This window comes from Arachis duranensis, chromosome 6 (genome assembly GCF_000817695.3).
Source record: "Arachis duranensis cultivar V14167 chromosome 6, aradu.V14167.gnm2.J7QH, whole genome shotgun sequence".
Classification (NCBI taxonomy): domain Eukaryota; kingdom Viridiplantae; phylum Streptophyta; class Magnoliopsida; order Fabales; family Fabaceae; genus Arachis; species Arachis duranensis.
The window spans coordinates 95,096,575-95,123,571 of record NC_029777.3 but is presented as its reverse complement, the minus strand read 5'-3'; the positions used below and the strand labels follow the sequence as shown (position 1 = coordinate 95,123,571).

Genomic DNA, 26,997 nt, shown 5'->3' with positions numbered 1-26,997 from the left:
GGCTGGAAAATGAAGAGTGTGAAGAGATAGTAAGGAGAACATGGATACCGAGAACACCTAATCTACAAGAAAAACTAGGAAACTGCAGCAAATCTTTAGAGGAGTGGGGCAAGAAGAACTTCGGTAAGATCCCAAAGGCCATTAAAGAGAAGAAAAAAAAGCTACAAGAAGTGCAAGATGGAGATCAAACACAGACAGTAATGATACAATCAAAGAAAATCCAAGAAGAATTGGATGAGCTCCTAAATCAAGAAGAAATCTGGTGGTCACAAACATCAAGGGTAAATTGGCTAAAGACAGGAGATAGGAATACAATGTTCTTCCATCAAAAAGCATCTCAAAGGAAGAGAAGAAATAGAGTACAGAAAATTTTAGATAATGTAGGAGTAATCTATGAAGAAGAAGAAAAAACTGAAGAGGTGATGACAACCTATTTTAAAAGGTTGTTTGCTGCTGAAAATACAGAGAGAATTGAAGAAGCAGTTGAAATTGTTAGGGGATGAATAACACAAAAGAGACTAGATATAATTCAAAGCGATTTTACCAAAGAATAAGTCAAGATAGCCTTGAGCCAAATGCACCCAACAAAGGCACCAGGGCCTGATGGATTACCGGCTCTTTTCTACCAAAAGATGTGGAATACAGTGGAAGAAGATGTGACAAAGTGGACACTCAACGTTCTTAAAAATGGAGGAGATTCCTCAGAGGTTAACAAAATTTTTATCTGCCTCATCCCTAGGATCAAACACCTGAGCCACACAAAAAATTACAGGCCAATATCTCTTTGCAATGTTATTTTCCAGCTTGTGACAAAGAGAATTGCAAATAGGCTAAAACTGATCCTGCCAGACATTATAGGAGAATTTCAAAGCGCTTTTACACCAAGAAGACTTATAACAGATAATGGTCTAGTAGTATTTGAGATCTTTCATTTCATGAAGAAAAAGAAGGAGGACAACAAGGGATACATGGGAGTGAAGTTAGATATGGAGAAGGCCTATGACCAGATTGAGTGGTCCTTTCTCATTGAAGTGCTCAGATCTATGGGCTTCCCACAAAGATGGATTGATCTATTTTGGGTATACATAAGCACAATATCTTTCTCTATTTTGATAAATGACTGTCCATCAAAAGAGTTTAATCTCGGAAGAGGAATTAGGCAGGGAGACCCGTTATCTCCTTATCTTTTTATCTTGTGCGCTGAAGTTTTTTCCGATCTTCTAAGGAAAGCACAAGAAAGAAAATCTATACAGGGGATCAAGATTGCAAGACAGGCACCAGAAATTACCCATCTCCTTTTCGTGGATGATAGTATCTTTTTTTTTAAAACAATAGATCAGAGCATTCAAGTACTGATAGAGATTCTTAAATACTACCAATTAGCTTCGGGACAGAGAATTAACTTGGACAAGTCGAAGATTTTTTTTTAGCCGAAATGTACCTCTACCAGACATATGCTTATCAAAGATTGTCTGAATATAAAGGCAGTGGAAAGTCACTCAAAATAATTGGGAATACCAACTATGGTCGATAGATCCAAGAAGCAGATTTTTGGATTTGTTCAAGAGAAAATCTGGAAGAAGCTAAAAGGTTGAAAAGAGAAAACTCTATCAAAAGTGGAAAAAAAATTCTCATCAGATCAGTTGTTCAATCTATCCCTTCTTACATCATGGCATGCTTCCAATTACCTAAGAGTCTTTGCAACCATTTGGAGAGAATGATTAGCAATTTCTACTAGGACAGCAAGGAGGAAAAAAAATATATTAGGTAAGTTGGAACAAGCTTAGCAATGCAAAAGAAGAAGGATGGTTGGGCTTTAGAAGCTTTGAAGCATTTGACCAGGCCATGCTAGCCAAGCAAGGGTGGAGATTAATTAAGAGACCTGATTCACTGACAGTAAAAATACTAAAAGCCAAATATTTTGTAAGAAAAAATTTTCTTCATGCAAACAAAGGACACAATCCTAGTTATACTTGGAGGAGCATCTGGGGCACAAAATGGGTGATGAAATTAGGTGGACTTTGGAAGATAGGAACAGGGAGGAGCACCAGAATTTAGGGAGATCCATGGAAGGAGGAGAAAAAATACATTGGGTAAGTTGGAACAAGCTTAGCAATGCAAAAGAAGAAGGATGGTTGGACTTTAGAAGCTTTGAAGCATTTAACCAGGCCATGCTAGCCAAACAAGGGTGGAGATTAATGAAGAGACCTGATTCACTGACAGTAAAAATACTAAAAGCCAAATATTTTGTAAGAAAAAGTTTTCTTCATCCAAACAAAGGACACAATCCTAGTTATACTTGGAGGAGCATCTGGGGCACAAAATGGGTGATGAAATTAGGTGGACTTTGGAAGATAGGAACAGGGAGGAGCACCAAAATTTGGGGAGATCCATGGCTTTCTAATCAAAACGGACACAAAATTTAGAGTCCCAGAGCAAGTTTTGATCAAGAAGCCATAGTGGACAACCTTATCAACCAGGAAAACAGAACTTGGAACCAAGAATTAATCACAAACAATTTTTTACCTTTTGAAGCAGATCAAATCCTAGCACTACCATTACATATCCAAGAATAAGAAGATAATTTTTACTGAAAATTTAATAGAACTGGGAAATATGAAGTGAAGAAAGCTTATCACCTGATAAGGAAGTACAGCCAGGAACAAGGGCACAGTAGCGTACCAACCCTCGAAGAGAAGTAGCGATGGAAGCATCTTTGGAAGATGAGAATACCACCCAGAACTTTGAATTTTATGTGGAGCCTCATGCATAGATCACTACCTACAAAATCAAATTTACAAAAAAGGGGAGACAGATGCATTTCAATTTGTCCTAAATGTTTTGAAAAAGAAGAAACTGAATCTCACATTTTCAAGGATTGCAACTGGACAAGGAGGTTTTGGTTTATCTCTCCCTCTTTGAAAACAGAATCAGCGGAATAAATTCCTCTATTGGACTGGATTGATGTAACCTTGAAGGAAATTGGGGGATAAAAAAGGGATTTTCTTATGCAGCCTCCATAGCCTCTGGCATGGGAGAAATAAATTGGTGTTCGAGAATGATCAATCCCCACCAGAAGTATTGTTGGAGAGAGTCCAAAAAATTTCACCGAAGCAAATTTAATGGTAGAAAGATCTTTGTTGTCTCAAAAACTTTCACTGGGTAGCCAAAAAGTGATGACTGTTGGAGTGCTCCTCCACCAAACACCTTTAAATTAAATGTTGATGCAGCTACTAATAATGGAGGAAGAAGAAGAGTTGGTGTAGTTACTAGAGATAGTGAAGGGATAGTTGCAGCAGCTGCCACGTTGGAGATTGCCTCATCTCTTTCAGTTAGAGAAGCTGAGGCTATGGCTTGTTATCTGGGTTTGGAATTTGCAACCCAATACTGTTTTTTTGATATTGAGTTGAAAAGAGACAATATATAAATGGTGAAGGCCTTAAATCTAAATACCCATTTGGAGGTTCTTTTGGAGTGATAATCTCCAATTGCAAAACTCTTTTGAATAGGTTCATGTATTTTAAAATTTTACATGTAAGAAGACAAGAAACTTAGCAGCCCATTACTTAGTAAGAATAGCTCTTACCAAGTCAAATATAATGTGGCTGAAAGAGACACCCTTAAAATTAAAAATATGTAATTGGATCTATTTTGATATTTTGAATTGTAGAGTTTAATATAAATAGAATTTCTTTCAAAAAAAACAAATAAACGTTATATTGTTTCATTGTATGAAACAACTAGTTGACTATGCATTCAACCCTGATCTTATTCTCATAAAATGTGATAATACAAGGATAATAAATTTAACCAAGAATCCAATTTTACATTCAAAAACCTAATATATTGAGATTAAGCATCACTACATTATTTTATAAGAGATTATATTTAAAAGGACAATGTAATTCTTGAATTTCTTGAATCTAGTAAGCAACTAACAAACATTAACCTTCAAACAAAAATTATTTTTTACATCCGTAATAAATTTGGTATCTCAATTAGGCATCTTAATTTTAAAATTTCATACTAATATGGGTGTTAGATATTTCCTCTTACTTAGCTTGTTTTTGGGAATTTACTTAAATAAGTTCATTCAATGTTCTTTCTTCATTATCAAGCATTTGAAAATCAAGAAGAATTTGAAGAAGTAGAAGACTTTTCATTCCGCACAAAACGACAACTATACCTAGCCCAAGTTCCTAGTTATTTAGACCTAGACAATTAGAACCCAGAATAATGAGAACGTGGAATGATTCACACATGGGATATCTGAATTTCGTGATGATTAATAAATAATGGACATTTTGATATAATAATTAGAATTAATGCCTAAATAAATTAAGGGGCCTGCTACACATACAAGTAAAAAGGCCGTACAAGTTTTACAAGTTATCAGCCCAAACTTCATTAACACGCGCATTAACTCATTTTGAATGGAGCGTAACTACACGCGCCCCACTGAAACGGTTCCTCTTCGTCTTCTTCTTCTTCTTCTTATTCTCTTCTTCTTCTTCTTCTTCGTCTTCGTCTTCTTCTTCTTCTTCTTCCTCTTCCTCTTCCTCTTCCTCTTTCTCTTCTTCTTCTTCTTCTTCTTCTTCTTCATTTTTTTTCCGATTTTCATGGTTTCTGAAATTCTTCTTATTCTTCTTGCTGCACGTTCTTCTTCCTCTTACTCTTCTTCTTCTCATTTTCTTTCGTTTTTGCACGTTCTTCTTCCTCGTTTTCCTCTTCTTCTTCTTCTTCATTTACGTCTTTTCTCTCTATTTTCTCATTTTTTTCGATTTTTCATGGCAAAATCGTTTTTGAAGAAGAAGAAGCAGCAGAAGATGAGGAGGAGAAAGAGAAAGAGTTCTGAATTATGCATGTACTTCAACGAATTTTGGGTGTATTTTCTTAAATCCTTTGGGTGTATTTTCTGTAACCCTTTGGGTGTATTTGAGTGATATCTGACTGATATCTATGGGTGTATCTGACTCATATCTATGGGTGTATCTTACTGATATCTATGGGTGTATTTTTCATTTCAGAAAAAATGGCAAGCATTACAGATATACACCCAAACGATTACATAAAATACACCCAAGAGATTACAGAAATACACCCAAACAATTACATAAAATACACCCAAGAGATTACAGAAATACACCCAAACGGTTACAGGAATTCACCCAAACGATTATAGAAATACACCCAAAAGATTATAGAAAATACACCCAAAGGATTTAAAGAAATACACCCAAAATCATGCATAATTCAGAACTCTTTCTCTTTCTCCTCCTCATCTTCTCCTACTTCTTCTTCTTCAAAAACGATTTCAGAGCTTCATGTCAAAAAACAATAGAAATCGAGAATAACAAAGAAAGAAAACAGAGAGAAAAGCACGTAAATGAAGAAGGAGAAAGAGAAGGCAAGAAACAAAAGAAAAGAAGAAGAAGAAGAGGAAGAGGAAGAAGAACGTGCAGCAAGAAGAAGAAGAAGGTGCAATGAAAACGTGCCGTAACAGTATGTGGAGGAACTAACGTCAACGACGAAGAACAAACCAGTGAGAAAGGAGGAGAAAAGAACGATCGAAAAAGAAGGAAAAGAAGAAGGGATGTAGCGCGTCGTACGTGGAGCAGCGCGTAATTTGATTTTATTATTTAATGAACTTGTAAAGCATACAAGCTCTGCAGAGCTTTTCCCATAAATTAAAGCATATAAGCCATTACCTAATTAAATAAAAAATATTAAGATATATCAACTAAATCAATTTTTTTTTTTTGGAACTCTTTCTCACTTTTCGACTGAAATATTAGTTTTTGTCTTCTTTTTGTGAAATAATTAGTTTCTACTTCATCTATATTATTTACCATTTATGTTAATTTAATTTGTGCTATAAAATATTGGAAAAATGAGACTCAAAATGGTACTTAAATTTTCAAAAATAAATCAAGATAGCTTTTTTCTTCTCTCACTCTCGTAAGTAGCCAACTAAAATTTACTTTCGTAAATTTTCATTCATTTCTATCAATCCAAACTTCCATTAATGCAGTGTTGATTTAGACTACTAAGTGCTAACATGGCATTCGAATATGATCAAAATAATGTTGTAAATTGGTTGAGTGGACTCAATATAGTTATTATTCCAATATAAAACTCTAAACCCCAAAATTATAGCAACATCTTCATATTCTCCTCTCTTCAAATTGCAAGAGTTTTTACTTGTTTTGTTTGTCGAGTAATTAAATATTGCGAACTGTGAAATTGATAAATTTAGTACTATAAATTTTTCATTCAATACTACATGTTGTGAAACTGATATACATGTCATCATAAAAATTAAAAGTGCATACTCTATATCAAATTCGAATTTCATTATCACTTTGTCTGTGAGAATGTTTAACCTTTTCCATGCATTACTCTTAATGCTTGTTGCTAGGTTAATTTAGTATATATTACAGAATGCACATTGACTTTACTACTCCTTTTCTTTTTTAGGTTATGGTTGCCAGAAGTGATCTTGGTATTGAACTCCTTGTTGATGTGAAAAGTAAAAGCGAAATTCTTTTTTTTTTTTTTGAAGTAAAAATTATATATATAATTAGAAGTTATAAGTGATATAAGTGGAGTATGATAAAATTTTAAAAAATTAGAAAATATTATAGAATTTAAGCTTTATCTAAAATCAAGTATGTTTTTATCAAGTAAAGATTCATGAAATTATTTGACAGCAAGTTGTTCAATTTGTATAGTAAAAAATTTTAGTCAAAGATTACAATTTGATAAAGATGAATATAAAAGAAGATTTTAGTACATACACTTGTGCAATTTGCACAATTTGATTAACTTGCAAATCAAATGTACCTTCACAAAATACTATGTATTATATAGATAATTATGATATTTACTAATGTATATCATGTTTTGCATAGAATTAGTAAATAAAATTAAAAAAAAAAGTAGTAAGATCTTTTATATGTGTAATTCTTTGTATGAATTTTTATAATATGTAAAAGAGTATTATAATTTTTTTATATATTATAAAAAATTATAATTTCACCTCGTTATTATATTATTTTTATTATTGTCCAAAATTTTTGTTCAGTTTAATTTTATCTATTTCTCATTCACAAATTTTAATTGTGTTATTTTATTCTTATTAACTTTGTACCTAATAGTTAAAGAGACTCCACTTTTTCGGATAAATAAAATACTACATAAAAGATAATAATCAATTGACATCATTTATCAAAAATTAAGCTAAGTCCGATCCTCTTAATTAAATTCTATATAATGCCGTTAAATTAGGAATAGATAATCAATTTGTGCCATAGTATAGAACTGTTCATTATTACTCAACAAGCAAAACAAGAAGAACTCTTGCAGTGAATAAAATGGGAGAAAGAAAAAGGATGAAAATGAAGATACTACTATAATTTTAGGAGTTAGGGTTTTATATTTGAAAATAAACTGAATTGAATCTAATCAACTAATTTTAGACACTATTTTAATCATACTCATGAATATTTATGTTACTTTAACATTGGAATGATATGATATGTTAGTAGTTAATAGTCAAATTAAAGTTAATATTGCATTAGTAAAATTTTGGATTAAAAACGAAATGAGATTCACAAAAATAAATTTAAAGAACTTATTTAGTCATTTATAAAATTAAAAGATTATTTTTTATTCGTCTTCGAAAGTTCACATACTATTTTATAAGGGTGTTCATGAATCAGATCAGATTCGATCTGCATATCCGCGGTATTTATTCGAATGCGATTCGAAAATTATGGATATGAATCTGATCCATCCACAAAATTATTGGATCGATCGGATCGGGTGCACTAATAGAATCGAATTGTGGATTTTATGTAGATATCCGCAGATCTGTAAAAATAAATAAATAAATAAATAAATAAGTAAATATTTTTTTATGTTTTATTTCAACTAATAATTATTATATATGTTGTATTATTTAATTTTTATTATTTAAAAAAATATGTGTAATATTATTCTAAAAGTAAACATGTATAAAAGAGTAGAAAAAAAGATTTTATTGATTTTTTAAAATAAAAATAAGCTTTTAAAAAGTATTTGTATGTTTTGCAGATATATCTGATATTCGATATCCGATCTGATCTGCAAATGTGGTAGATCGGATCGGATCGGATCAAAGATAAAAAAAAACTGTAGATATTGAATTCGATCTGAAGATTTTAGTGCGGATCGGATCAAAATTTTGACCATATCCAATCTGATTCGATCTGATATGCGTTCACTCCTATTATTTTATGTATTATCTTAAATATTTTATGATATTTTTCATTTAAAGATAAACAAATTTATGGAGTTGAAACCCATTTTGACCCCTAAAATTTTTGACCGGTCTCAATTTCAACCCCAAATTTATAATTATCCAATTAGTACCCTCAAATATTAGATTGTATTTTACGTTTGTTCCTGTAGTTCATTCAACTTTTGCTACGTTATTCACTCATCACACATTCATTTTGGTAAGTTAGGTACTACGTGGATATATATTTTGTCAACTTAACATGTTATATTAGATCTCCATTAATGGAGATAGTTACAAGAACAAACATGGAACACAATCTAATATTTAAGGGTGCTAATTGAATAATTATAAATTTAGAGATTGAAATTAAAGTCGATAAAAAATTTTAGAGACCAAAATAAATTTTAACTCCAAATTTATGATATATAATTAATTAAAATGATACTATTAAGTTACCCAATTTCTATGTGTCTTGTTCTTGTCTCTTTTCCGTTAAACGGTTAGCATTGAAAAAAAGGGAAAAAGGTATGAGTTAGCAGGAATTTTTTTACTTAGATAAAAAAAAGTATTATTTATAAAATTAAATTAGAATACAAAAAAAATTTTAATTTGTATTTTTAATAATGATTTCGGACTTAAAAAAATAAGTTTTGTATATATTTTAGTAATTGTATCAGTGAAAACATAATATTTTTTTCTTTGTTTATGTAAGCAGAGAGCAAAAATGAATCAAAAAATAATTTAATATTTATTGTTTGCTCTCTGTATGTAAAAGTAGAAAAAAGATACACCATATTTTTATAGTTAATTTTTTTATATATGTATAATTTTAACGTAAAATATGAGAATATTTAATTATTTTAATATTTTACATAATTATGATAGCAGCACAAAATATTAGGCTTTTTAATTTTTTTGTATTATAGTACAAGTAGTATTTTTTAATAATATAAAAATTTAGTGTATTTTTATTTTGTATAAATACCATAAATTTAAATGTTAGATTCGTAGTTTTTATTTTTTTTAAATAGTTTACAAATTTGATGATTAAATTTGTATTTTAATGTTGAAATTTTTTTAAACATATAAATCAGATCCTTCAATTTAAATTTTTAAAATTTTTTTATTTTTTTAATTCAAAATCGACCTTCAATTTTCTACTCTACTCAAAATCTGACCATCAATTTTTAAGATAATAAAGTATCTAAACAATGTGAATAAATGGGCTGCAAATTTAACCCAATACATATAAAAAATAAAAAACACTTCACAAATTATCTAAATAAAAAAATTCACTTAATTATTCAAAAAAAAAATAATCATCTCAAACTCTAATTTACCAAAGTATTTCACTCTAACATGGTAACCCTCTTTTTTTTTTTCAACCGGCTGTCACTTCACCTTCATCAATAATCATCCCACTTTACCGTCGCTCTTTAGCTTGCCACACGCTGCCACCAACATCGCTCACCCCTAGTAAAAATAACTATCCACTTAAGAATAAAAATAATCATCTGCATACTTAATAAATTGAACATTCAACATATTTTAATTATATATAACTAAACTCAATCCAATTAAAATAATCATTCACATAAGAATTAAAATAACCATCCTACATACCTACTAAAATGACCATCTTAAACTAGGCATTAAAGTAGAAAAAGAATAAGCAACCATGATCACACTGCACTATTTGTGATTTGGTTTAATTTAAAATTTTATTTTTTAAATTTCAAAATTTGAAATTATTAAAGATTAATTAATTATCTGATTTATGATTTTAATTTTTTTAGCTCTAATGTTCACATTATTTACTACTCTCATAATCTCCTTATACTTTTCTTAAGTTTTTTATTCCCACCCAAATTTAAGCCTTCAATTTATAATTTCTAATTAAAAAAGTTATTTTCATATCCATAAAAAACACACCAATTCTCCAAAATTATATATAACACACTCCTTCAATCCAATACAAAAAAAATTAGCTTAAAATATTATTGATGTTTTATAAAACAAAAATATATTTTCATTATAAAAGACAAAAAAATAGAGTGAATACCCCATCCGACCCCTGACAATTACCTCGAAAGGACAACGAAAATTTCTCAAAAAAAAAACACTCAATTCGACCTCTAATATTTTTTTTGGGACTGATTAATCTTTATGCAAAAAAAATAACATTAAATTTTTTTGGCACAGGAATCTCGTTGTCTTTTTAAAATTATTGTCAAACGTTGAATTTTTTTATTAGAGGCCTTATTATTTTTCGAAATAATTGTCAAGACTGTTTTGAATTTTATTCAAAAAAAAATAATTGAAAAAGTTTGTGTATTTTTATTTTAAAGAAAAAGCCCTGACCTGGCAGTACAACAGTACAACGTCATCCCCCGTCAGCATTCCAAATTGGATTCTAGATAATACCCCCGGTCGCCTTCCATTTGTACGGATTTGCCGCCAATCTATCGAACCACGTAACCGCTCTCACCGCCAATCCCGAACAGTTACGTCTTCCTAGAATCCAAAAAACCCGCAACTCTATTTTTTTTTCTTTTTCTTTTTCTTTTTCTTTTTCCATCTCCTTAGTCCTCCTAAACTCCTAATTCTTCCTTGCACACTTCACACGCTCACGCACTCAGTGACTCACACAACAAAACACTGTACCCTCCCCATTCCTCTCTGTTTTAAAAAGGAAATCGCTCACTTTGCACTTCCACTCTTTCTCTCTCACTCTCTCATTCTCCTTTCTTCTTGGAGGAGTGCATGTAAAAGTACCTTCCTCCTTAATTAATTACTAATAACAAGGTCTTTGCTTACAGAGCTGCTGGTTCTGCTTCCAACATATACACACACAATATGGATGATGAATATGCTAAGCTTATAAGGAGGATGAACCCACCAAGGTAACTTCCTCAATTTCTTATTATTATGGGGGATAGTTTAGTACTTTCCTTCATCTAGTACTCAAATACCTGGGGTTTTGCTTCTTTCATAAAAAATACACACACTACTACCAATTTTGGAATCACCTCAATTTTCCTTTTATTTCCAAATTATCTATTTTCGTTTTTTAAAACTTGTATTAGAAAATCAAAGTTCGCTGTGTTCAATTTTCGCACTGTTCGGCCAGATCTTCCCCTTCATTAATCATAATTTTGTTTGTTTTGTTTTTTCATGGACCTTTCAAATTTTCCTTAATCATAATTTTAGCATAGTCGATTTTGATTTATTGCTACTGTCTCAGAATATTTTTATGTGATTTGTTCTGAGGATCGTTATCAACATGTATCAAATCATGAATCTAATTGCTCCTGCAGGGTTGTGATTGACAACAATGCTTGTGAAGATGCCACTGTTATTCAGGTAAATCTTGTGCTATACCATCTCTTTAGGGTTTCGCCAAAATTGAATTGATAACAGGAAAGATTCTGTTATGTCGGTTATTTATTATTATTGTTATTTCAAATTTTTAATGTTTGGATGTTTTAGAATAATAATTTATCGCATTTTACTAAAAAATTGTTTAATTTTTCAGCCATCTACTTTCTTACTATTGAATTTTTTTTTTTTGTAGGTTGACAGTGTCAACAAACATGGGATTCTTCTGGATGTAGTCCAAGTTCTTTCAGATATGAACCTTGTAATAACAAGTATTATTAATTTATTATCATTATTTATTATTATTGTTGTTAGTTATTATAACTTTACTTCTGATTCTTGTTTTAATTTGATCCTTTTTCAGTGTTTAATGTTATTGATCATAATGGAAACAAGATCAGAGATAAGGAAGTTATTGATTACATTCAGAGGGTAGGAGTTCATGTGGTTTTGTTATTCAAAAACGCTAGGTGCACACCAAAAAATAGCCAACATATATTTTATAAATACATGTGTTGTTTTCAATGTGTATCTGTTTTTTAACCTGAATTTTATACAGTGGCTGATTTGTTGTCTAATTTTTTGTGTACACCTAGTGTGATTGTTTTTTATTTTATTTTATTTTTCTTGAAGACAATTTCATTCTAGTTTCTTATTCTTTGTGTCTATGGAAGGGTCATTTTTCTGGGTTCCTGATTGTTTTGAATCATCATACTTTGCTGCTGAATGCATGAGCTGGCTATGAAACTAATTTACCATATTTGTTGCTCATTTTCGATATTCATTGTGATTCAGATTGATTCCCTTATCCCTCCAAACATTGTAATAATAACTTTCTGGATCCCATCACTTCGGATAGATATTAGATTTTTGTTAACACTTTACTGCCATCTAGAGTTCTGAACATTTGTGAAATTTTGACATTTTAATTATAAACATTATTATATTATTTGGGATGCCTGATTTAGCTCCCCAAGATATTCTCACCCAAATTTTCAAAGTTTCTTAACTGATCTCTGAATATAGGCATGATAAATTTTTATGAATAATATATGATCCTATTAGGATATACTATTCAACAAGATTGAAGTATTTGATTTGTTGTTTTTTTAACCCTGATTTTGCAGAGACTTGAAAATAATCCGAGTTTTGCACCCTCATTCAGAGAGTCTGTTGGGGTTGTACCTACTGAAGAATACACCTCAATCGAACTTACTGGTACAGACAGGCCTGGTTTACTGTCTGAAGTCTGTGCTGTTCTTGCGGACCTTCACTGTAATGTGGTGAATGCTGAGATATGGACGCATAATACAAGGGCTGCTGCTGTAGTTAACGTGACAGATGATTCAAGTGGACATGCCATCAAAGATCCAGTCTGCCTCTCTAGAATAAGGGATTTGCTTTGTAATGTTCTTAGGGGGAGCGATGATCCAAAGACAGCAAAAACAACTCTTTCACCTCCTGGAGTTACAAATAGGGGCAGAAGATTACATCAGATTATGTTTGCTGACCGGGACTATGACAGGGTTGAAAGAGCAGGACAGGGAAGATATAGAGATAGGGATAGGGATAGGGATAGAAGTCGATTACCTAATGTGACCGTGGTTGATTGCGTTGAGAAAGATTACACTGTGGTTACCATGAGAGCAAAAGATCGACCAAAATTGTTGTTTGATATTATTTGCACGTTGACAGATATGCAGTATGTAGTTTATCACGGTGTAGTCCAAACGGCAAGGACAGAAGCGTATCAGGTTAGCCAACTTTCTGTTTGCCACTTTGCATTTTAGAAATGATAGTTCACTTTTATAGATTGGAATGCTGAATTAGTTTTGGTGTCGAAACTAACCTTCATTTCTTGGCAATAAATAGTTTGAATACATTATTTGAATTTACTAGAGTTAAAACATGGAGATGATCTATGATAGGACACTGGAGTCATTTAATCCATGTGCTAACCCCACCTAGTGGGATAAGGGTTAGCTGTTGTTGTTGTGTTTGGATTCTGTATGATTCAAAAGTCTAACAATGTGTCAATCATTATGAACATGAGTTTCATTTGGCCATTCCATCGGCTTGACTCGCACATCTTTAGTTCACCTTTCTTCAAGCATAAACTTTTCTCTGATGGAACATTTTCCTCACTTTATCCAGGAGTTTTATATTCGGCATGTTGATGGTTTCCCCATAAGCTCAGAGGCTGAGCGAGACAGACTTGTACAGTGTCTTGAAGCAGCCATCGAAAGGCGGGCGTCTGAGGTATAGCAAGAAAACATTTGAAAGCTGTAATTGTCACTACTACTATTATTCAGTTGTGTGCTAAAATGTTCATATACAGGGTATGGAGCTGGAGTTGTGCACAGAAGATCGTGTCGGACTTCTATCGGATATCACAAGAATATTCCGAGAGAACAGTTTATGTATTAGAAGAGCAGAAATATCTACACAGGATGGAAAGGCAAATGACACTTTCTATGTCACAGATGTGACTGGAAACCCGGTTGATCCCAAGATTATCGATTCCATTCGCAGAGAGATCGGCGACACAGTCCTGCAGGTCAAACACGACTCGTATCTCTCACCAAAGTCCCCTCGAACAACAACAATCGGATTTCTGTTTGGAAATTTTTTCAAAGCTCGATCTCTTCAGAATTTTAAGCTGATCAGATCTTATTCTTGAGTAGTCTATTGTATACTCCCAGCACATATACCATGTTTCACAGTTTAATATGGTAGTGTTGTATAGATGCAAAAACACATCTACCTTTGCCCCCCTAAACTAAGGGGCATGGAAATTACTTGTACAGGAGAAAGCTTAAACAACTTTGTATATATAGTGTAAATGGTTATGTACAGTAACATGTTACTTGGGTTGTGTATGTTGTAAATAACCTGTTAGAATTATCAAGTACAAAAGATTAAATAGCATTTATCAGTTGGTGTCCTTTGCAATAGATTGGAGGAATCTATGGCCCATTGGTGTCTCTAATTATACTGGTTATATGACTATATAATTTCAGCAACACTTAAGAAGTTGTTAAATTAATGTATTTATTTATATTTTGGTAATATTTTTTTACTTTAATTTTTTAAATTAATAAATGTTAAATAATAGAAAATATTATTAAAATTGTATGCTATCAGTCATTATAATCATCGTATTACACACTTTACATCATAGTATACACTTGAATAAATAAATAATAATTGTATATTACCCCATTGGTTTTTTTCTTTAGAGCTGTAGCTGCATTGACGCAATTCTATCTTCATAACCAGTTGATAGGATAGGAAGGGATAATTTGATTTGATTGTTAAAATTTGAGAATAATGGAATTTTAAAAGGAAGGAATGTGACAATGTATATAAACCATTACCATTTGGCGTTCCCTTGTTATTTCTTGAAGCTCTAGAAAGTTTACTAGCACCGATCTTTTTCATCCATAAAATAATGGAATCTATGTCATGTGAACAAACCTTTATGCCTACATTGTATTTGTTGAAAGATAAGAATCAGGGACAACATCTTGGCCAACTTGCCAAATTTAGATGCTTCCTTATTCTGTATGAATAAATGAACCCAAGATTCTTGTATAGTTGTATGACATCCAAAAAAGTAGCTATTCTTTGAAGAGTTTTTATATCGAAAAATGATATTGGCACTATTCTTTGTGGACACTTATTTTTAATGGTTTGAAATATATATTTTTTATATCTCTTTTACTTTTTTCTAATCACTTTTAATACTGAAAGAGTGAAAGTGAAAGTAATCACTTTTAAGTTTTAATATTAAAAGTGAAAGATATACAAAAATTATATACACAAACAAAGTGCATATAACAATGAGTAACGAGTACAATGCAATGCAAGACGAGTCACTTAACATCTTTCGTTCTTTGAACGACAGTAAAATGGCGTTTTGCATCTTTGTTTTGAGTAACGTTAACTTCTATACTTAGTTCCCAATTATAAAGGCATAATAATTAGCATTTTTATTTTGCCATCACAAAAGAATTTCACTTTTTCTTAAAAAAGTGCAAGGATATTTCTCCCAATTATATGATTCACTAGCCAAGTAGCCATGATTTGTCTAATCCCGATGACGTATTTTGGAAGTGTGTTGATGACAAATGGCATAAGCAGTAAGCACATCTGTTAGTAGGTCGAATCTAACGAAAAGTCACTCAAAAATATCAAAGATGTGATGCATTACGTGGCACATTTGTGACTCGGAAGAAAAAGAAATTCACCAACCATATAACTAATAATAATGGCTGGTGAATTGACGCAAAAATTCATTTTTTGTAAGATTTAAAACTTAAACTTTGTGTGTCGTTTCACTTTCACCAGTTCATTAACATTAATTAATTGTTAATATAAACATGACTCCAAACTTGGAACGTGCTTATCTTGTGTACCTGGCTGGCTTACTGGCTATTACATGATGAGATTTACTTACCGTAAGATTAGATTAATTAGGTAAACAAATTCTAGAAGTTTACATATTATTTTCAATATAGCCAAATGTTACGCCAAAAAACACGGAAAAAAATAATGTTTGGGTTAATAATTAAATTAGCCTTTTAAAGATAAAATATTTTTTAATTTATTTTTAAATGAACTTTTTAATTAAATTAGTCATTCAAAAATTACGAATTAATTATATTTGTCCTCTAGTAATTTCATTAATATTTTTTTTCAAAAGTTGATGTTGTAAAACGTTAATTGATAACATATATAATACCTGATATGTCTAATTGGATATTGACTAAATATGTTTATGAAAATTTATTAATTTAGTCATTTTTCTCAATTACAAAAATCATATTCTTAATATGACCTAGTGACTAAATTGATAGATTTTCATAAATATATTTAGTCAACGTCTAATTGAACATGTTATGTGTCATATATGCTATCAATTAACATTTCACATCATCAATCATTGATAAAAATTGTGAGTGGAGTAACTGAATGACAGATATGATTAATTCGTAATTTTTGAATGACTAATTTGATTGAAAAAATCTTTCAAGGACGAATTTGAAAAATGTCTTATTTTTTAGGGACTAATTTGACTATTAACCAAATAATGTTTCCTCATTTGGATGGACAGAAAATTAAAAAAAGTAAACAAAAAGTATAGAACCAACTATGTCATAAGCTAGTATGAGCCAATCCCCTTTTAATTCAAATTTTCTAAAAAAATAAAATATAATTACTATTCAACAATTTCTTTGATTCCATTCTCACTCTCACACTAAAAAGAACATCACAAATCCTAATCCCTCTTTTTCAAAAATCAATGCCGTGCATCTTTCTCCCCAGCATCCCACACCATCTTTGCGCACCATCGTCAAGTATCCTTGTAACTTTCGCTGCCGTCGTTTCGCACAGAGAAGACAACTACGCGCCTCCACTTCATCCTCCTCACATCTCATCGTTCATCGTCCGTGGATTCCTTTCATCCATACCACGACGTCGCGCTCCGAATCGAAAGCAGCTATGTCATCCCCCCTCCTTCACTTCGCATTCATTGCGTGCTGCCTCCTCGCCTCGAGTTGCAGGTCGCCGGCAATGACTTTCTTCTTCTCCATGCGTCTGTCGCTACCATGACATCTTTCTTTTTTAATAATTTTGGATGTATCATTTTATTATGTTTTAAATTTTTTTTAAATAATTTAGAATTTTTAAAATGAATTTTGAAATTTTGAAATTTTTAAAATAATTTTCAATTTTAATGATACATTTTTTAAATAGCTTTAGATTTTTTTATTATGTTTGGATGTTTCTCATGATAATTTGAATTGGCGTTCTCTCTAAAGAACTTCTAAAAAGTTTTTGGATATCTCATTTTTTGCTAGATCTTGTTACGTTTCGGATGTTAATTTCTTTTATTTGGTTTTGGATTATTCCTTTTACTGATTTTGGATGTTTCTTTTTTCTAAGTTTTAGATATTTTTTCTTATATTTTGGATATTTCTTTGTTTTGGATTTTGGATGGTTTTTTTAATAATTTTATATGTTTCTTTTCTTAGTTTTCAGATTGATCATCTAGAACCTTCATTACAAATATCTATCCTACCATATTTCTCTAAATACTTCTAGATTGTTCCATAGTACTCTTCATACTCCTATATACATTCACACTCTTCTAGAATACTCTATGACATTCTAGAGTCTTCTAGAATCTTCTAGGATATTTCGGGACCTTCTATGACATTCTAGAATGTCCCGAAACCATCTAGAGCATTCTCAACACTCTAGAAAACTATACAAATACTATTAAATCTAACCTTCTAAAATTTACCATGACATTCTCCCCCACATAATGTGCAGACGTCCTCGTCGTGTTCTATTCATAATAGCGCTCTAAGTGTTCTTGGAATCGCCACAGATATTCACGAGCTTCCTAGCTAGCTTCGATTATCGGGAGTCATTTCCACCTGATCAAGTATTGGATACTTGGTGGCACTCCTCTTCGTTGCATGACGCGATTAGCTAAGATCTCTTCGATTTCTTTATCAAAGGATCTAATCACCACAGGTGGAATACTACTCGAGTCACCTCTATTCGGTTCATCTTGGTCTTCATGATATGGTTTTAGCATACTCACATGGAAGATCGGGTGGATCTTCATAGAGGGAGGGACGTTGTACTTTGTAAGCAACCTCCCTAACACATCCAATGATCTAAAATGGCCCTTCGTATTTGCGGATTAAGCCCTTATGAACTTTGTGAAAGGCTTTGAATTATTGTGGAAGAAGTTTAATCATAACCTTGTCTCATACTTGATAGCTTGCATGTCTCCTCTTTTTATCTGCTTATTTCTTCATCCTCTTTGCAGCTTTATCAAGGTAAGAACGAGTGATATCTGCTTATTCTTCTCATGACTTAATCATATGATAAGCTCCTAGGCTCTTCTCTGAGTAAGAGGAAGAAAAAGAGTGTGGTGTAAGCGGCTGTTGTCCGGTCACAATCTCAAATGGACTCTTCCCTGTGGACTCGACACTTCGCAAATTGTATGAGAATTGAGCAATGTCGAGGAGTTTTATCCAATCCTTCTGATTAGCGCTTATAAAATACCTCAAGTAACACTCGAGTAAGGTATTCACTCTCTCAATCTGTCTATCGATTTAAGAATGGAAGCTTGTTGAAAAATGAAGCTCCGACCAAAGGAGTTTGAACAGATTTGTCTATAGGTGTCCTGTGAAGTGTGGATCTCGATCACTAATGATGCTCTTAGGCAATCCCTAGTACTTCACCACATTCTTAAAGATAAGTCGTGTTGCTTCCTCTGCAGTGCAGTTAGTAGAGGCAGGTATAAAAGTAGTATACTTCGAAAATCGATCCACTACTACGAGAATAGATCAAAACCTCTCGAACTTTGGTAAGGTAAGGATGAAATCTAAAGAAACACTTTTCCATGGTCACTCTGATAGAGGCAGAGGTTCCAACAACCCACTTGGTTTCTTTTTTTAATCTTATCTTGTTGGCATATAAGACAAGTATTCACATAGCTCTTCACTCTATCTCTCATTTGAGGCCAATAATAAGAAGATTCAATGAGTGTCAAGGTCCTTCGCTGACCTTGGTGACCAGCCCACTTGGTGTCGTGGCATTTTTTCACTAATTTTCTTCTTAGATTTTTTCATTTATAGATGTATAATCTTCCCCTTTAGTGTAGAGAAGGTCGTCTTCTAGCCAAAAACGTTTAGTCTTATCTTTTCTAGCCAATTCTACCAATTTCTTGGCTAAGGGATCATGATGAAACCATTCTTTGATGGTATGCAAAATATCTCCTTCGACCATGGAAATGGCTGCCATCCTATATGGTGCTGAGACAGGCAGTTTCGCTCCTAAATCCAATTTAATCTTAAGGTCCACCTTCCTCCTAGGTGGTAGTTGTTTTAGTAACTCGGGATACATCACATCCTTATTTTTTTCAAGGGCTTCCTTGATTTTAGGGCAAACAGCTTCTCTTTCAGATGTTGACTTCTCTTGTAATAGATCCAAATATGTAATCTCTCCTTTCTTAAACCCTTTCTTGACTTGCATGGCAGAAAGCATCGGTAGTCCTCCAACTTTAGAGACTATAGGGACCATGCATGGAGACCTTTTCTCCATGACGCATACTATGTCGTAGTATGGCATAGGTATTATATTTGCCTTCCTTTGCAAATCAAACTCGATGACTATTTTGAAATTGTCCATGGGTGCTACTGAGAAATCCACAAGGCCCTTCCAAGAACCAAGAGTCATCTCAACCCCTTTTGCTATTCCCTTAAGGGGTTCACCCTTGGTATTCATGGGTTTGAACGAACCATTTTTTTGGTGATCTTCAACTCAGGCCTCTTTGCTTCATCAGGCATGATGAATTTGTGTGTAGTACCAGTGTTGATCATAGCCGTGACGGATTTTTCATTATAAAGGTTTTTACATACATCAAGCCTTTCTTTTCTGCAGTGCTTGCCTCTTTGCCTTTCACAACATTCATGAGTTGGATAGATCCAACACACTCAGTTACTTGAGATTGAGCCTCTCGTTCCTCGGTGATAGATGCCAGAGTCCCTAAATTGGAACAATCCTTCATTTAGTGTGGTCCCTTGCGCACGAAGTATCCTCCTTTGGACATAAAAGCCTTTTTTCTTTTCCTCATACTCTTTCTTTGAAGAGTATTTCTCTTCTTTCTTGGTTGAGAAACTCTTTCTCATGTCTCCCCCACCTTTAGTAGAACTAGGTTTGGAGGAAGACTTGGATTTAGAGTTTCTTCTATGATACTCAGTGAGTGATTCGGCTACCACGATGGCCTCATCGACATCCTTAACATTCTTTCTTTGTAGTTCTTGCTTTGCCCAAGGTTCGAGTCCATCATTGAAGAAGAACAATGCATCCTCTGATGCTAAGTTCGAAATTTGAAGCGTGATAGTAGTGAACTCCTTTATGTAGTCACTAATCGTATTCTTATGCTTCAACTCCCTCAACTTCTTCCTTACTTCATAAAACACATTCTCAGAGAAGAATTATCTTTTCAACTCCCTTTTGAAATCTTTCCATGTGACTATGTTGCAATCACCCTTTTTCTGTATTTACGCAAAGTAGCATTATCAGAAAGGTAGAGAACTACAGTGCATACCTTTATTGCTTCTTCGACTACCCCTTGGCCTTCAAAGTATCTTTTCATTTGCCATAGGAAGTTCTCCACCTCTTGAGCATCCCTCACGCCCTTGAACTCCTTTGGCTTTGGGAGATCAATCTTTGTCGTCTCCCTTATAATGGTTGGTCGAGATTTTACCTCCTCGAACTTCCTCAAATAGCTTCAACGAATTCTCAAGCTTCTCTTTGATTTGGAGTATGCTTTCTTTGAAAGCATTTAGTTCTCCTAACACGTGAGTCTCGAGAGTCTCCTTGTCATGTTCTATCCTTTGGAAGTGCTCATCCATAGAAAATAAAACATTCTCTAATATAGAAATTCTCTCTTCTAAGAAGTTAGAGTCTTTACCTCTAGGCTCACTTGAAGAATGGGCCTTCTTTCCTCCCCATTGAGAAGGAATAGCATCCCTTCCCCTTTGAGACTCAACATGCTTCATGGTTCCACCAGAAGTCATACCCACAAATCACTTATGCTCCTTCTCGAACCTTGCTCTGATACTAAATTGTCCCGGCCTTAGACACTCCAACGCTATCGTGACGGTACTCGGACTTACTCAACCTCTTGAGTTAAGACCAAGTCAGCCTAACCCTCAAATAGTTAGAAAAAAATCTAAGAACACAATAGAAATGAAGTTTTGGTGAAAAGAACACTTTATTACTCAAGTATTTGTTACAAATGACTCACGCACTTAAACTCTAACTCTCACTCTCTATTTATAGCCATCCACCTCCTCAATGGATGATTAGGATTAAAATGGACAGTCCAAATTGATCATCCAGAACATTCACTACAAATATCTATACTACCATATTTCTCTAAATACTTCTAGATTGTTTCATACTACTATTCATATTCCTATATACATTCATACTCTTCTAGAATACTCTATGACCTTCCAGAATCTTCTAGAACCTTCTAGGGTATTCTGGGATCTTCTAGGATATTCTAGAACATTCTGGAACCATCTAGAGCATTCTCAAACACTCCAAAAAACTATACAAATACTGTTAAATCTAACCTTCTAAAATTTACCGTGATAATTTACTTTAAAAGGAGTCTTGTTTTTCAAGATTTTGTTAGCGATTTTTTCTTTTCAGTAAAATGTTTGCAAATCTTTTATTTATGCATTAGGTTAGCAATTTTTTTTGTCACATAACTCACACCACACACTCACAAACTCTACTTGAGAATTTTTCATCTACTATCTCCAATGATACTCTAATTTAGAAATGTAATTTACAAGGCTAATAAATTTTTCACTACTTTTAGAGTCTCACCACCGTTAACAATTTTTTTTAGTATCAAAATGGAGTTAATGTCCAAAAAAATGACAACAAAAGAAAAAAAACTAGTTACAAATCATACGGGATAAGGTGACTCCTCTCTCATCCTCATTCAGATGCTAACTAACTCTGGGGGTGGAGTGTCATAGAACAAAAATTCTTCTTCTAAATCTAAGCTTTTTCTAGCCAGGTAATCAGCACATTTATTATCTTCTCTGTAAATTTGTACAAAATAAATTCTCCAGTCATTCTTTCTTAGCTTAAAAATTCTTCTAACAAAAGAATTAGGATGCTTGGCTTGGTTTCTTTTCCCAGTTAAAAATTTCACAACAGCTGCAAAGTCGCATTCAACCACTACTCTTTTTATACCCATTGCCCAAGCCATTTTTAATCCTTCAAAATTGCCCTAGAGCTCAGCTTTAAATATCGAGCAATTGCCAATATTATAGAGGTGAACTCAGCCACCCATCTTTCCTCTTCATTTCTAATACGTCAACCACATCCAGCAATGTCTACACTTTCTTACAACGAGCCATCCATGTTTAGCTTCACCCATCCTGGCGGTGGCAATGTCCAGCATATGTCGATCTCCCTAATCACTCTTCTCTTCTCAATCAGGTGAAAATTATCCGTTATTTATTTAATCTGTGTCACTTGATTGATGATTTCCATGAGGCTAATGTGGTCTCTTGTATCTCTCTTCATGGGATTCTTTGTTTCTTCAGTACCAGAGCTTCAAACACGCTACAATGAATAGATCCTTTTAGTCAAATTTGTTGCTCCTCCCAAACTACTATTTTAGGTTTAATTCCATCTACTCATACCAATTTGATTCATAGAATTGTTGTAGAAATTTAGTGAATGAACCCAGATTGTTGAGGCTTTTTGACAATCATTTATCAAGTGTAATTGATTTTTTAGTTCTTTCTAGCAGTAATTGCATTTCCATTATCTCCAAAAAATTTTGCCTGCCTTATGTTTGTAAAAGTTCTTTTATGAAGAGCACTCTACAAGAAGACTTTGGCATGGTGGGTAGAGGTGTCAATTGAGTCCAAGACCCTAGAACTGGCCCTAAACCCTCCAAAATAATTCTAGCCTATATCTCCAAAAATTACAAAATCATATTTTTTAAGACATGTCCCTAATTAAGTCCCCCCTCCCCCCTCAAAAAATTAAAATAGGATTGGCCCTAAAAGCCTTAGAATCTTATCTCCTCCTCCCTGAGATGCTAAAATGGTGAAACCTGCTGAATATGTGAAACCTACGGGTGCTCTTCCTCCTCCTCCTCCTCTGATTCTACTTCTGCGTTCTGCTCCTCCAACGATGGTGGCTGACTTCTGCGTTCTGCTCCTCCTATGATGGTGGTTGTCCACCATCGGATGACGCAATGGCTGCTCCTCCTCCCTGATATTATGAACATTAGAAACAAGGATGTAAGTTTAGCTAATATTTATAATTATGGTGTCCAGATTGTTGTTGGTGATAGACTGAGAGCAAAGTTTTGGGTGCACAAATTGCTAAAAGAGGGCTGCTGAACGATTCTTTTCCTAGATTGTTCATGGTGATAGTAGATCGAGATTGTATTTTATGAGAATTTAAGGTATAGGACCGGCTGGGGGTGGAATTAGAATCTACAGTGGCGAGGATCACTGTAAATATGGGAAGAAGAAATGCTTAAAAAATTGCTTCAAGTCTTAGCGAAGGTGGAGTTTTCGAGTGGTAGAGAGGACGAGGTAAAATGATTACATGATAAATCAGGTGTCTTCTCTGTTAAATCCTTCATGTATGTATATTATTCACAAGACAGACAAGTCGAAGATAAGGGAGGGTTTCTTTCTCTAAGAAACTTGTGAAAAAAATGTCTTCCACCAAGGGTTGAACTTTTAAAGTGGTTTGTGTTGCAGAAAAAGTTCAATACAAGAGAAAGGTTGTCTCGATGTAGTATTCTTCCTTTGGAAATAGCTGCGTGCCTAATATGTGGAGGTGAGACAGAAAGTATTTATCACTTATTCTTCTCATGTAACTTGGCATGGAAGCTGTGGTCAAGGTGCATTAAAAGAAGGGAAATTGTGTGGTTATGGTCAGGAGGTGTCAGATCTTGTTTCAACTCATGGTTAGAGGCTTCTAGTGCTAGAGGAGAAAAGAAGGTTTGGACTATGGTGTTCTTAACAACTATCTGGTGTATTTAAAAGGTGAGAAATAAAAAGATCTTCAATGGTAAGAATACGAATCTAAATGCAATAGAATGAGAGATTGAGCATTGGTGTAGAACATGAGTGAAGGGCCAAGCCATACATGTAGCAAAGTGAGATATGGATAGTACATGAGAGACCTAAATTAAGAGCCTTGCCTAATGATTTAGAGTTATATTGATGCTTGATTGTTTATTGATTAGTTATGTTATTCGTTCTTTTTGTGGGTGGTTGTTTTTGTTTGTTTGTCTTATATACTCCTGTATTGGTTCAAACTTTATCTCATTGTGGGATCTTACTAGAACTATAAAAAAAAAAAGAAAAAAAGAAAAAAGGAGTTATAGCATACTATCTTAGATCTTTTTCTCCTTCAACCCAATAATCATTCTAAAAATATGTATTGAGACCATTGTCTATATACTAAATTGAGTATTCTTGAAAAATGGACCACAACTTCACAAGTTACTTCCAAAAACTTGAATTTATATTTCTACTTCTAATGTTATCATTAATTTGATTCCCATCGCAATAGTTATATTGTAGAACTCTAATCAAAAGTTTATTCGAGTCTTTACCCATTTGCAAAGAACTTTAAAAAGAAAAGCATCATTCATGGAATTTAATTTTCTAAATCCTGTGCCACCTTCATGTTTCAGCAAGCACATAATTTTCCAGTTAATTAGGTGTATTTTTCTTTGATTGAGCTCATTGCCCCAAATAAAATTCATCTATAGCATCTCTATTTTGTAGTATATGACTTTTGAGACTTTCTCATATTGCATTTAATAGCTTAGAGTTGGGCTAACAGAGGATTGGGTAAGGGTCATTCTTTCGGCCAAGAACCAACATTTACTCTTCCAACTTTTTAGTTTACTGTGCACTCTATCTATCACATCTTTGAATTTTTCTTTTCCTTTCTTACTGTGTATGATTTGGGGTCCAAGGTACCTTTCTAACTCTTTCTATTCTTTATGATTAGCAATATTGACCACTTTCTTTTTTATCCTAACTTCTATATTCTTTGAGAAAGTAAAAGAAGTTTTTTTCTCATTAATGACATGAGAAAAATCGTCTGCAAAAATGAGTAAATCGTTTGCAAACATGAGGTGAAAAACTTTAGGTCCTAATCTCCCAACTCTAATCGGGTTCCACACCCTCTGCAGCACTCTTTCTTCAACGAAATGGGATACTTTATCCATATATATCACCAAAATATAGGGAGATATAGGATTTCCTAGTCTAATTTCCATTTCTGGTATGGATTCTTCCGTTCTATTTTCATTTCAAAGGATATTGTAGGACACAGTGCTGACACATTGTATGGTAACATTGACTATATTCTCTGAAAGCTTGAAGTCTTCCATGCTTACTTTGATGAACTTCTAATTTAGTCTATCATATGCCTTTTAAAGTCTATTTTAATCGCCATGAATCTATTTTTTTTCTTTCATCTTTTTCATGGTGTGCATAAGCTCCTTAGCTATGATGATGTTGTCATGAATTTTTCTCCTGATATAAAGCTAGATTGGAGAACTACGATCCTCTCATTCATATGAGGTTTAATTCTATCAACTAAAATATTGGTCAACACCTTGTAGTTAACATTGCATAACCTAATGGGTCTGAATTGGTTGATGAATTCAGGATTCTTGAGCTTCGGGATAAGAGCGATAGGGTTGAATTGGCTTGTTTGATATGTTCAAGTTCATTCTAACATTTTTGGATGAAGTTACACACTTTTTTCTTCATGATGTCTCAGTAGTTTTTGAATGTCAATGCCAGAATCCCATCTTTTAGGTACTTTGAGTGATCCTATGTTAAAGAGAGCATTCTTAATTTTATTCTCAATCGGTGCGACTATTAGTCTCCTGCAATTACAGGAACTAAAATTAGGATGTGAGTAGTGGATTAATCCAAAAAGAACAATTGTTACGTCTTCTTGGTACAAATTCTTGAAATAATTGACTATGTGGTTTCTAATCTCCTTCTCTTCTGTTATCCAACCTCCATTAGTTGCTTTTAGGTTTGAAAATTCTGTTTTTTCCTTTCCTAACTATGACTTTGGTGTGATAGAACTTGGTACAAAAGATTTTTTCTTTGCCTAATATGTCATTCAACTCTTTATTTAAGCTAAACTCCAACTCATCTAGGTAGAATTTTTTTCGTATTCACATCTTCTTTGAATCCCCTTTATCCTATTTAAGTTTCTTCTTTTACTCTTGAAGATATTGTTAAAGCAATTCTTATTCCACTCACTAAGGTCTTTCTTGAAAATGTTTAAACAAATAGCTAGAGAATTGTTGTTATTCTTCCAACTCATACTTAACAGATTCTAAAAATCTAGATGTAAAGTCCAACTTCTCAGCCATGGTCGACATCTAACAATTACTTATCATCTATTTTTTTGTATTTTGTGTTGTTACTCATTTGAGATGATTTTTTTAGATTTTTTTTTATTTTTTGCCCATATACTAAAGGAAAGACCTTAAAATTCTAATGGACCAAACTTATAAGGCCCATAAATTTAAAAAATAAAATATTAAATAGTAATTAAATATCTAAGGGAGTCAGTCAACCAAGGTGGATTGATCAAGTGGTTAATTCACTCGCCTACTTAAACAAGTATCAATAGTTTAAATCTTATTTTATGCATTTAAGGTAGTTATAAAAATCAAACCGATCCAACTGACCAGACCAAAAAATTGGTGA

General features: G+C 33.1%; 1 protein-coding gene across 2 annotated transcripts; it reads left to right on the top strand.

The window, feature by feature from the left end:
* The first annotated feature begins 10,880 nt into the window (after window positions 1-10,880).
* Window positions 10,881-14,705, top strand: LOC107494776 (ACT domain-containing protein ACR6). Of its 2 annotated transcripts, XM_016115810.3 has the most exons (7): window positions 10,881-11,184; window positions 11,599-11,644; window positions 11,856-11,973; window positions 12,024-12,091; window positions 12,787-13,413; window positions 13,814-13,918; window positions 13,998-14,705. In XM_016115810.3, the coding sequence occupies exons 1-7, from the start codon at window positions 11,138-11,140 to the stop codon at window positions 14,337-14,339; spliced, it is 1,353 nt and encodes a 450-aa protein (XP_015971296.1). In that variant the 5' UTR covers window positions 10,881-11,137; the 3' UTR covers window positions 14,340-14,705. The 2 variants fall into 2 exon arrangements, with proteins under 2 accessions (XP_015971296.1, XP_020980773.1); XM_021125114.1 differs by lacking the exon at window positions 13,998-14,705 and having other exon boundaries at window positions 11,070-11,184; window positions 11,856-11,931; window positions 13,814-13,924.
* The last annotated feature ends 12,292 nt before the right edge of the window (window positions 14,706-26,997 follow it).

Coding starts and splice junctions, on each gene's coding strand:
- LOC107494776 (XM_016115810.3), top strand. CDS start 11,138: ATGGATGATGAATATGCTAAGCTTATAAGGAGGATGAACCCACCAAG. Junction 11,185..11,598: donor AGGAGGATGAACCCACCAAG/GTAACTTCCTCA, acceptor TTGCTCCTGCAG/GGTTGTGATTGACAACAATG. Junction 12,092..12,786: donor TTATTGATTACATTCAGAGG/GTAGGAGTTCAT, acceptor CTGATTTTGCAG/AGACTTGAAAATAATCCGAG.